The sequence below is a fragment of the Hydra viridissima genome, unplaced genomic scaffold, assembly GCF_058129835.1.
Source record: "Hydra viridissima isolate aposymbiotic clone 2 unplaced genomic scaffold, HvirCarnegie_v1 scaffold_11, whole genome shotgun sequence".
In the NCBI taxonomy this organism is placed as follows: Eukaryota; Metazoa; Cnidaria; class Hydrozoa; order Anthoathecata; family Hydridae; genus Hydra; species Hydra viridissima.
The window spans coordinates 382,269-394,024 of NW_028324310.1; the positions used below are offsets into that span (position 1 = coordinate 382,269).

Genomic DNA, 11,756 nt, shown 5'->3' on the forward strand with positions numbered 1-11,756 from the left:
CAAATAGTAAATTGTCTTTTAACATCAAACGCTTGACCTTTGTTTTAATTTGGTGCATTGTTTTGAAATCGTTTTGACATTTCGGTATATCTTTTTGACTTGGTTTTTTCGGCATATCATTTTGACATCTTATTAAATTGGAAACTCTTACCAACTATTTTCGATCAATTTTTATAACTTTTCTTTATTTTTCAGGCTATAGCATTTACAGGTTTCCCAAATTTTCATCAAACCATTCTTTGAATACTTTGAAAGAGTGTTTTTAATCGTTGCCATGTTGATAATTCTTAAAATATGGTGAAATTATTTTTCAAAATGTCTCCAGCTAAGACCATTCTAAAGGATTCGTCAACAGATTTCGGCGAGGAAAAAGTTTCCTGGAACATAATATTACCACCTCCTTTATTCGGTACATATTGATTCTCAACTGAATTTTTAACAGGATTGCAAATTTAAATTTTCCCTCACTCCCAAACCACCAAACCTTAGATTAGTTGACCCATTAAATATTTTTCTGTTTTTCATTGGACAATCTCTGTTCGTCAGCAAACTTTAAATGAGTTAACCGAACTCAAGGGGGTGGTGGGGGGATCTATAAACTTGTTGCAATTATATAAAAAGTAAAAACTAGAAAGAAAAAACTTTAAACCATTTTTGTCAGTTCACAGTAAAATCAGAAGCTTAAAAAGAGTTACGTCCTTTTGACATAATTTCTACGCCGCCGCCCCCCCTCCTCCTTCTTTACAAAATATCACTTTCGTCGAAACATTCCGGAGTAGCATTTTGAAAACTAATATTTCTCGGATACCTACTTTGCCGTATGACCACGTGATCAGTTTATATACAATCATAACAATGTAGAAAAAAGTTTATCAGAAGACATATAAAAAAAAAAAGAAAGAAAGAATCTGGCAATTATTTCTTACTGAATATATATTGGTAAAGTTCTTTTAGAAATACCGTGACTTGCCATGCTACATTAACACCACAATGTAACAACCTTCAAATGTATATAGCGTAGGTGGGAAAAAAATCATCCCCTAAAATCATATAATTTAATAATTTTTTTAAAATGAAAACACGTACATGTATGTATGTATGTATGTATGTATGTATGTATGTATGTATGTATGTATGTATGTATGTATGTATGTATGTATGTATGTATGTATGTATGTATGTATGTATGTATGTATGTATGTATGTATGTATGTATGTATGTATGTATGTATATAGGCAAATGATTATAAAAAGTTTACAGCTGTTCACATTAGTGCATGTGTTTGTTTTGGTCAAAGGCTGTGGTATTAGTACGCATATAAGTATTGCCCATGAAGCTTTAACATTTTTTAAAAGTTCACAGGAAATTGATTTTCCTGCATTATTAAAAAAGCATCAAGATGCCTTTATTGCAGGCAATACCTACCCAGATGCATTATATCCCGATATATGTTTTGAAGGTAAATACCATAGTGTTGCTGAGGATACACATTGGGCACCATTCCTAAATGCAACAATTGTTTATATTAGAAAAACATATCCTCCTCCATGGAGTTTGGTAAGAAAAAATTGAGATTTTTTAAGAATTCATTTATTTAAAACAATTTTTGCATTTATTAATTATATGACACATAGTTTTTAAGTACTGTTATTAAGTTGTTTTTTTTTAAAAAAAATTAGGAGACAGAAAAACTAATTGCTTTTGTTTTTGGATTTGTATCACATCAAGTTGCTGATATTACATGGCATAGCTTAGGGTTATCTGAAGGTTTCTTAGATGCAATGGCATCTACTGATTTTAATGGTATTTATGATGCTGCACATACAGTTGGAGACTTTGGTGGTGATATACTTTCACAGTTAGACAAAGATGATGCTCCAGTGGATGTTTTTAAATGGGAAGGCGTTTTTCCAAATAAAATTTTAAACTCATGTTTTTTTTTACATAATTTTGATTTAATTTTTTTTTTTATAGGTATGTACCTGTTCATGATCTATACAATATTTACAACTTGTATTACAATTACAATGTTACAATCCCGAAGTATGTGATTGGAATGTGTAGTAAACTATTGTACCTGGCATATCTGGCTGAATCTATTGGTGGTGCAAAAATCTTTAAGATTTCTGCATCAAAATCTCCATTTTTATTTACACAGTTGCATGAATATTTTTTAGGTATTAGTTATTATTTTTAGGTATAAGTCTATTAGTGGTGTTTACTGTATTAGGTATTGCTGCTGTATTCTCTTTTGAACTCTCTTTTGAAGAGAGTTTGATTTTAGCTTTTAAGAGGACTGCTGTGATATGGAAAAATTGAGAAGGATTGTTTGTCAGAACTTGAATTTATGTTCAGATGTGTGTATTCTATATGTATTATATGTATCATTCAGATGTATGTATCTGAATGTATTTGTGCTGCTGAATTTAAAAAAAAAAAAGTTTATGAATTAAATTTAAATAAGAAAATTTAAGTATGGAATGAACTTATTATTCTAAGCAAAGCAATTTTAACACCATTTCAAGGAAGGTGTTAGGTATTGTTTGTTGATATTATCATATACTTTTATGATTTTGTTTTCATTATCATATACTTTTATGGTTTTCTTCTTTTATGCTTTAACTATTATTACAGGTAAATGAAAACAATGAGTGGAACTAACACTAAAAAAATTTATTCAAAAAATTGTATCGAGTATCGAGAAGGATTTTAAAACATCTAATAACAAGTTCTGAAACTGAAAAAAAGCTGTGGAAACTAGTATTATCTTTTTCAGATTTTTGACAAAGTCTCTATTCTGAATTCAGGCGTTTAGTACCATTTATTACCTTCTTGAGAGGAAGCAAAAAAGTCTTCAAGTAGATGACTTGTCTTGAACTAAATAGATGCTGAATGTGTTCAAAGCAGTTTTATAGATTTTTGATGAACATATTTTCAATAGATAATAAAATATGAAAAAAAGGGCTGATGATTTTTATAAAAAAAAATTCTCAAATAATTTAAAATATTCTTTGTGTATAAATCCAAAATTTATTTCTTTTGGTTTTAATTATTGTAATAAAATTTTTGTAATTTTTGCTTGTGTTTAATCCTTCCTTATCAAAATACTTAGGTGGTGTCCATGATATGGCTTCTTGGACCACTAAAATTTGGGTAGAGACAGCATATATGTTAGAACATGGGACAAATAATTGTAATATGGAAGATAGTCCGTTGCTTATTCGTTGCAAGGGCTCCTATATGTTAAAGACTAAGCCTGTTAATCGCCAGGTTTTTCAGTATTCACTTTCCAACAGTTCATTGTTAGAATTATTTATGGATGAAAAACTATCTAGAAGAGGAGTTTATTTTACACCAAATGCAGCATTTAAATCTTATAAAAAAACACTTCATCCGAGCTTTCAACATATCAATTTAAAAGGATTTTTCTCAAAGATGCCTTATGCTAATGCTGGAAGGTATGATGATGATGATGATGAAAATAAGTAAAAATCATCCAGATTTTATGTTTTGTGGAGGGAATATATTTATGTTTAGTAAAGTCAAATTATTATATAAAGTTAATTTTATTCATTATTAGAAGTATGATTCTATTGAAAATAAAAGGCCAAAAAATGGTTGTGATAGGTGCACCAAATTATGGAATTAAAGGTTTTCCTCAGATTGGTTGTGTCTATTTTGTACCATTGGATAGGTTTATCTCTGAAAGCAGTAGATCTTTGGAAGATGTAAGTGAGCAGGTATTTGATGGATATGAAATGATGGGAAAATTTGGCTGGTCATTAACATCTGTAAATTATAATGATGATGAATTTGAAGATTTAGTGATCAGTGCACCTACTTCAGGTTTTTGTTATGTTATATATGTTATTATAAATGTTACTATTGATGTAAATTAAATGTAATTAATACAAATTAATATAAGTTAAATATAACTTGAAAAGTATGATATGAAAACATTGATTGCGTTTTTCATTCAGAAAAAGTCATTAATTCTGAAGCATTAACATTAATATGTAATTTTTTTTTTGTTTGAGTTTTCTACATGCAAAATTCATTTATTTTTTCCTGCAGGTGCTGCTGAACTGAAGTATACAGGAAAAGTTTATATCTACTTTGGCTCTGAGAATGGTTTCAACAACAAACCGAGTTTAGTTTTGGATTATTATGATGAGAACTGCTACACCAACTATGGATTTTATGTTGTTGGTTGCTCAAAAAACCTTTTTGTAGGGAATCCATTCAGCCTTCATCAAGTTGGTTTTGTTGAAAAAATTGATAAAGAAAAGAGAATGCATTTTAAAAATCCTACTGCACAGAATTATAGCTTATACGGACAGTCAATTAGCTGCAAACAACTTGGCAGTAAAAGTGTTTTAGCTGTTGGTTCACCAAAATATAGGTAGTCTTTTATAAATTGATATTTATAAATATTACTATTAATGTTTATACAATAATTATCATTAATGTTATAATATTGTTATTGTTTATTTTTTATTATATTTTGTTATGCATAGTCTGTATAAAGTTATAAACCTTTTAGTGGTAATATTTAAGAAATTTAATGGTTGTAATTAGATTTTAATGATTCTTATTAGAAAATGCTATCTGACTAATTGTACATACCACATTCTTGACAAGCAAAGTGCTGGTCGTGTTGATGTTTATTTTAATGGCAAGTTTTCTTCAACTTTATCAAGCGATAAACAGTTTGCAGAGTTTGGAAGTTCACTCAGCTTTGGTTATCCTTTTGGAAATAAAACTATAGTTCTAGCAGTTTCTTCTCCTGCAAAAGGTTTTTTAAAAATCATTGTAATAAAATAAGTTGTTTTATTACAAGAAGTTTTACGCCAATAACAATATTATTGCTAAGATTTTACAAAGTTAACAAGAAATTTTCTGATTTCATTTTTAGATGTTGAAGCTACTTTTTTTGGTGTACAAAAAGTATTGAAACAAGCTGGTGAGGTAACACTGTATCAATTTGATTCTGATTTAAAAAATGTACCAAAAATTATAGCTCGTTATCAAAGTGACAGAGCATACAGCAGGTTTGGTGAGACAGTTAAGTTTGTTGATTTGGATAAGGATGGCAAAGATGAGTTGTTAATATCAGCTCCAAGGCGAACAATTGATTTAACAGAGGAAGTCTTTGGAGGTATTTGCTTTATAAAAATATTCCCAGAGTATTTATGATTTGGTCACCATCTTTAATTTAAATTTTTTTCTGAGCAATATGTTAAAAGTTGTTAATTTTATTTAATTCAGGAGAAGAAGGAGCAGTTTACATTTTCAATATATTTAGTGGTGATGTAACGTCAGAATGTTTTTTTTATGAAATGAATCCCTGTCCAGGAGCTAAAGTAAATATTTTCACTTTAGATTTTTTATTTTGCGTTTTTAGTGATATTGTTTGTTAACTTTGATTGCTTTTTTTTTTTTGTAAGTTCATTTGATCCAATCCAGTTTGTTTTGTGGTTCCATTAAGAGTTATTTAAATTAAGAGTTAGTTTCCACCAGAAATTTTTGGTTTCAAGTTTTTTTTATTAAACTGCACACAGTAACTTGTTTACTCAAATGTCACATTTTACTTTTTTTTTATTTCATTCAAATTTAATTTCTTGCTTACTAAGTTTGTTTTTTTTTTTGTTTTTTTTTTTGTCTTTTGTTGTTGTTTTTTTAGTTTATAATAAAATTCTTATAAATTTAATTGTTTTGATGTATATCTATTAACATCCGCAGGCAAGAAAAGTACTTCTAGGAAAAGAGGTAAGCCAAATTTTGTGATAAAGTTCAGAAATTTGTTTTGACTTTGTGTTCATTCAGATTTAAACAAATATTTCTTAGTTTTAAAGCGTTCAGAAATAATTAAATGTAATTCAGTTTCTTTTGATATATAACCTCCAATAAATCAAAAGTGATAGAATTCATTTCCATAATGTGAGAATATTTATAAAGAGTAAAAAAGATAGTTGTATAAGTATTGTATAAATAAATACATACATATATATATATATATATATATATATATATATATATATATATATATATATATATATATATATATATATGTATGTATATAATTTAACTTTATAAGTTCTTGAAGAGATAAAGTGACATAAAAAGAGAGTTTACAAAAATTTTATTTTGAAATGTTATTAAAGAGTTTCCTTCAGACACCCCACTTTTTATTGTTGTATATTACATTTTATTGAAAAATTTTCTAGTTTGAGATTTCATTTGTGTTAATCTTTTCATTTTACAGTTTTTGTAAAATTTTTGTAAAATCTCTGACTCTCTAGTAATGGGTCTCGTGGAAGTTTTTTGTTATCAATCATTGATCTCTTCAATAAGAAGCCAATGCATTCCATATTTGCAGGATGAGAAACCATTACTCCTTTCTTATACTCACACCAATCATTCCACATGTAAAAACCATTAACTGCTTTTGCGTTGATTCCTAAACACAAAATGCTATTATTTAATAGCAACAATTACTTAAGCATTAATTTGCTTTAAATTAACTTAAATTATAATGAAAAGGTAGTTTCACCTGTTTTATAGGCCACCTCTCCTATATGAGCATCATCAATTCGTAAAGTTTTCCTAATGTCAAGATTGGGCAAAATTTTGTAGACACTTAAGTTGGTTAAAATAAATCCTCCTCCTGAGCAATACGGATCATAGGTATCTTTTTCATGCTCTTTTTTGGTTACTTTATATCGGCCATCTCGTTCTACTGGCTGCAATTCCATTTTCTGTCCAAAGTATCCTTCTGATATATGATTTTCTTTAACAAATGTTATGATATTGTCAATGTTCATAAATGTATCATCATCTCCTTTTAGAATATTTTCAAACTGCATAAAATATTTGGCCCAGGTTAACCCTATTATGACTTTTTTAGCCAGATCATAAAAGCTTTCTCTTATATTTTCAATAACAATATCTTTGTTTTCTGTTGCTTCTAGCCTTAAATTATTCATTAACATTTTGTCTTCTTCATATCCTACTATAAATACAATTTTCCAATTGCCTACAGTCCAAGATGAAGGATCCCCCCATGAATTGCGTATAATGTTCCTGCGCCAGGCATGCCTTGTGTGAGAAGATATGAGGAATAATACTGAGTAGACACCATTAGCTTTTTCTACTCCATCAAACATGATATGACTTAAGACATCTTTTTCCTTTGTTTCAATTTCCTCTTTTGTTTTGTTAGTTTTTATTGACGATGCATCTTTAGCTTGAATATTATTAATGTCACTTACATTGTTTGTCAGTATCTTATTAAATATTTCTTTTCTTAGTTCATTTAATGCATCTGTATTTTCTGACAACATCTTTTCAAATTTTGGTGCTATTAAGTAAATTTGATGTAATTTATATATTTTTGACCAGGCATAGATTAAAAAAAGCAAAACCAATGCAGCTGAAAATATTATCTTGAACTTTAATCGAAAAGACATTTCTGCTCAAATCTTCTTTTAATACCACATCCACACCAGCTAAAAAACTTGTTGAAACACATCTGGAATGCTAAAAAACTTGTTGAATCAAACACAGAATGAATAGGTTTTATAAATTAATAAACTGATTGAGAAGTTTTTTTGTGCTTGATAAATGGTTTCATTTCATTATTTATTAATTTGATTGATAGTTCTCAATCATTTATTTCTGATATTAATGTTAAACATAAAGAAAAAAAATTTTTAGATGCTTCTCATTAATACCTGTCTTATATCACAAATTTTTAGTGATTAATGTTATATGATTTAAAATGCATATAACTTTCATATTTTTAAAATATTAAAAATACAAAAGTAGTATGCATTTTAAATTATTCAGTCCAAGTTGGCCCACTTTGTAAAAGTGTTATTAAGATATAAAAAGTTTTGGTTTAGTTTGTCTACCAAACCAAAATCCTTAAAATTAATTATGTGAAGCATGTGTCTTCATTAACTTCATTAAATAGATTTAACATATATTTAATATATAGCATATATATAAAAACATATAGCATATATTTAACCGTTTCTCTTCTGAACATTTTAGTCATTTGTCTACAAAACCAAAATTCTTAAGATCAAATATGTGAAGCATGAGTCTTATTATTATTGTTTAGTATTATTATTGGTTAGCATGTATTTAGCAGTTTTCTCTTTTAGACAATTTATTCATTCTGGAAAATTAAAAAAAAAATTCATAGAAATTTGATAGAAATTTTACAGAAATTTTGTAGAAACGTTCAAAAAAGTTCTGCAATAAGCAAAAAACACATCATTTAGCATAACATCATAACTAAAGTTTTAGGTTGAGTTGCTTTTATCCCATTTTAAATCTTTTTCTTTTGAAAAATAAAATTGTTGACAAACAAAAATATTGAACTATAAGTGGAATATTTGGTGTTATTTAATGAAAACAGAATTTTTAAAACTTATAGGCATTGTAATAGAAGTTAAAACAATATCTACAATAGGGTTATGACATTTTTATTTATTTTTTTCAGATATTTGTTTTCTTGTATCATAAATGAATAAACTTTTATATTAAAAGATCTTAAATTTCTTTAAAATTTTTAAAAGGGTCACCATTATAATTAGAAATTATTTAAAGTTTTAGAACTTTCTAGAACTTTCTGGAACCTACTAGAACTTTCTGAAACTTTTTAAAACATAAAAGAGAAAGGAATTCAATATCATACTTTATTATTTTTGTTAAATATTTAACTAATAATCTGAGTAGATACAGCCATAAAAAAGAAGAAAGTTGAAGAATCATTGAAGAAAAATGCAGAATGCCACACAAAATACAAATAATTGGACAGTAACAATTTCTTAGAGAAAAAATCAGAGGAAGAAAGCCACAAATAATGGAAATATACAAGAAACTTAAAAAATTATGGAACAATATATTAAATTTTTTACATGTGTGAGCTTTTTTTGGATGGTCTGCATTTGATAAAATCAACACCTCAAATCCAAATCGTACAATCTGATTGTATTGGCACTGCACTGCAACTCATTAGCCATCAATACAAATGACCTTGCTGGGTTTTTGTCCACCATTTGTTGCATTTTTTTGATGAATTCGCAAGTTCTCACTGTTGACTTTCTCCATGATTTTGCAAATGATAACAGTGCTTGGGTTCTTGGTTTCCAAAAGTGCTTTTGTAATCTTTTAGACTCATTAGCACCCCAGTAATGTTTTCAACATCACAATTTGGAATCTTGAGGTTGTTGTGTACAAATATCACCGTCTTTCTTCTCCAGTAAAAACAACAGGTGCTAAAACAATCTTTTCTTCCTCCATGATGCTGACAACACAATTGAATGTTTAGTAGATATCAACAGTTTTTACTGCCAAAATTTGAAAGAATTTGAATGTAAGAATTTTGAGTAAAATTAAAATTATTTTCTTTATAAGCAAAAGTTCATCAAATTAAGATACAGGAGTATGAGGATGTAAAAAAAGTTATAATCCAGATGTACACATAATAGTTTCCTAAACTTTTCTGAATCATTGAATCTTTAAAGCGTTTTAGACTCCAATCCTGTTTAAAGAAGATTCACAGTTCTCTCTTACTGCATTGGAGAAAATATTTCTCTTTTTCTTCTGTTGAGTTATATGTTACAACTCCTTCACTTCATTACTTAAGGTTGCCTCTTGTACTCTTTTTCTCTTTACTTTGCTTTTGCCATTGAATGTACTTTTTTTCTCTTGAATTTCCTTATCTTTTCTTCTTTATAGTCTTTTATAGTGATATCAAATAGCTTATATTATTCTTTCTAAAAATCATCTTATTAGCAATATGCTGTCCTAACTTTGCTGAACTTTCTTTCAAGTTTTTTTCTCAGTTTTTACAGCAATTTTTTCCTAAACAATAGTTATTTAAGCATGAAATATCAGGTAAAAAAAAAAATATATTGTAGTTTCTTTTTAAATTGGTTTCTAAAGTTTAATTACAAAAGATTTTAAATAATTTGCCTAATCAATTGTTCTTGAAAAACAAAAAAGGGTTTAGAACACAGTGCACATTGCCATTTTTGAGGAAATCACTTTTTTTTTCATAGTAAGTTTGAATGTTGGGAATATTAACTTTAGAAAGTGAGAGTCCTTAGTATTTTACTATCTGACTGATTTTAGAGGAAAACTCTATACATGCTCATTTTTCATTGTCTGCATTTTCTTGATTCTGTTTGGTGTTGATTTTTGTTTAAATGGTCATCTAATTTAAACAATAGAGAAGCTTTATGATCTTCTCACAAGATCAGTGCTCACTGATCATTAGAAAGTTTGTCTTCTCAAAAATTTGAGAAGACTATTTTTTAGCACATTTTAATCCAACACTGGACGCTTATAGGACTTTTTATGTTTTTCCTTCTTTATTCTTTATTCTCAAGACCAGAAATTAGTCATGTCAACAACTTCTTGTTATCACTAGATGGAGTAAATGATAATAGAGCTCCTCTAGCATCAATAGATGGTGTGGTTTGTTTATTATTTTTTGCTTCTGTCATTCTTTTGTTTAGAGCGTCAAATAAATGTAATGAGTAAAAGCTGTTACAAAATTCAATGACTGAAAATGTTTAAAAAAAAACTAAAAATGTCTGATGAAGACACAGTTGTTAACAAGCATAGAATAGTTAATATAGAATACAACGTTTATGTAATTTACATTATTGTTAACTTAACACAAAAGAGACAAAAGAGACAAAAGTAAAAAAACATCAAAAAAAATAAAAGTTATCAGTTTGAAGATTTTGTAAAACTTTTTGCCATTTTTTATGAAACAAAGTATAAAAAATATTTTGACAAAGAAACCTTTTTTTTTTAAGGCTCATTCAAGATTTGGTTCTTCATTCATAACTGTTGGCTCTCAAATTATAATCTCCTCGCCTCAAAGTTCATACCAAGCATTTCATGGTGGTCGAGTTCAGGCATACGATCTTTTGTAATGCATCATTTTTACTTTGTTTTTTAATGTTTAACAAAGATGAATTTATAAATTCATAGTATTATACATTTTATGATAATATTTTATACAAGTTTTTTAGTATATAAAAAAAAATCATTTCTAGTATTACATATTGATTTTCAATATTATTGTAAATAGAAAAGTATTAGAAAATAGTTTTTAATTTAAAAATAGTTTTAATAGGAATATAAATTGAAGTAAATTTTTTACTATTTTAAAATGAAACATAGTCTTTCTTTTACTCCCCTGACTTTCTTTCACTTACTTTCTTTTGCTTATTTTCTCTGGCTTACTTTCATTCACGTTCTCTGCAATATGAGTGCAATTTTTTAAGAATTTATATTGTAAACAAAGGAAATTTTCTGTTTGTAAAGTTAAAATGGAAAACACCTGTTATAAAATCATTATAAAAAAAAAAAAAAGAATATGAATGCCTCAAAAATATAAGTTACCTAGATTGTAAGGCAATCTAGGTAACTAAGTTGTATTTTTTAAGTAATATTTATTGTGGCAAATGGCAGTTTTGTTGTAACAAATTGTAACTGCAATTTTTATAATGACAAGTTCAAACAGTAACTTACTTTACAATTAGATTTTTTAGGTGCATTATGCTTTCAGTATTAAGTTGTATCAAAAGAAGCTATAAAAATTAGTTCTTAAAAACACTGATATGAGAAACTTTTCCAAAATTTTGGCATAATTTTCTGCTTAATAATAATAATATTCTGCATAGTAATAATGTTCTGCATAACAATAATAGTGCTCTGGTTTAGGGAG

The 11,756-nt window shown here is 27.5% G+C and overlaps 2 protein-coding genes across 2 annotated transcripts; one reads left to right on the top strand and one right to left on the bottom strand.

The window, feature by feature from the left end:
* The first annotated feature begins 1,004 nt into the window (after positions 1 to 1,004).
* LOC145191101 (phosphatidylinositol-glycan-specific phospholipase D-like) lies at positions 1,005 to 11,010 on the top strand. The gene is made up of 12 exons (XM_090066568.1): positions 1,005 to 1,021; positions 1,461 to 1,558; positions 1,681 to 1,897; positions 1,975 to 2,178; positions 3,114 to 3,459; positions 3,582 to 3,847; positions 4,076 to 4,403; positions 4,600 to 4,796; positions 4,917 to 5,159; positions 5,270 to 5,364; positions 5,744 to 5,770; positions 10,840 to 11,010. The coding sequence occupies exons 3-12, from the start codon at positions 1,783 to 1,785 to the stop codon at positions 10,957 to 10,959; spliced, it is 1,941 nt and encodes a 646-aa protein (XP_089922694.1). The 5' UTR covers positions 1,005 to 1,021; positions 1,461 to 1,558; positions 1,681 to 1,782; the 3' UTR covers positions 10,960 to 11,010.
* On the bottom strand, positions 6,128 to 10,742 carry LOC149881541 (beta-1,3-galactosyltransferase 1-like). Its single transcript, XM_090066569.1, has 2 exons — positions 6,555 to 10,742; positions 6,128 to 6,461 (listed from the first exon to the last, which is right to left on the bottom strand). Exons 1-2 carry the CDS (start codon positions 7,468 to 7,470, stop codon positions 6,256 to 6,258), a joined length of 1,122 nt encoding a protein of 373 aa, XP_089922695.1. The 5' UTR covers positions 7,471 to 10,742; the 3' UTR covers positions 6,128 to 6,255.
* Positions 11,011 to 11,756: the final 746 nt, after the last annotated feature.

Excerpts from the sequence above, each read along its gene's own strand:
- LOC145191101 (XM_090066568.1), top strand. The coding sequence starts at position 1,783 with ATGGCATCTACTGATTTTAATGGTATTTATGATGCTGCACATACAGTT. Across the intron at positions 3,460-3,581 it reads CCTTATGCTAATGCTGGAAG|AAGTATGATTCTATTGAAAA; the intron begins GTATGATGATGA and ends ATTCATTATTAG. Across the intron at positions 5,365-5,743 it reads ATCCCTGTCCAGGAGCTAAA|GCAAGAAAAGTACTTCTAGG; the intron begins GTAAATATTTTC and ends TAACATCCGCAG.
- LOC149881541 (XM_090066569.1), bottom strand. The coding sequence starts at position 7,470 with ATGTCTTTTCGATTAAAGTTCAAGATAATATTTTCAGCTGCATTGGTT. Across the intron at positions 6,462-6,554 it reads AGAGGTGGCCTATAAAACAG|GAATCAACGCAAAAGCAGTT; the intron begins GTGAAACTACCT and ends TTTTGTGTTTAG.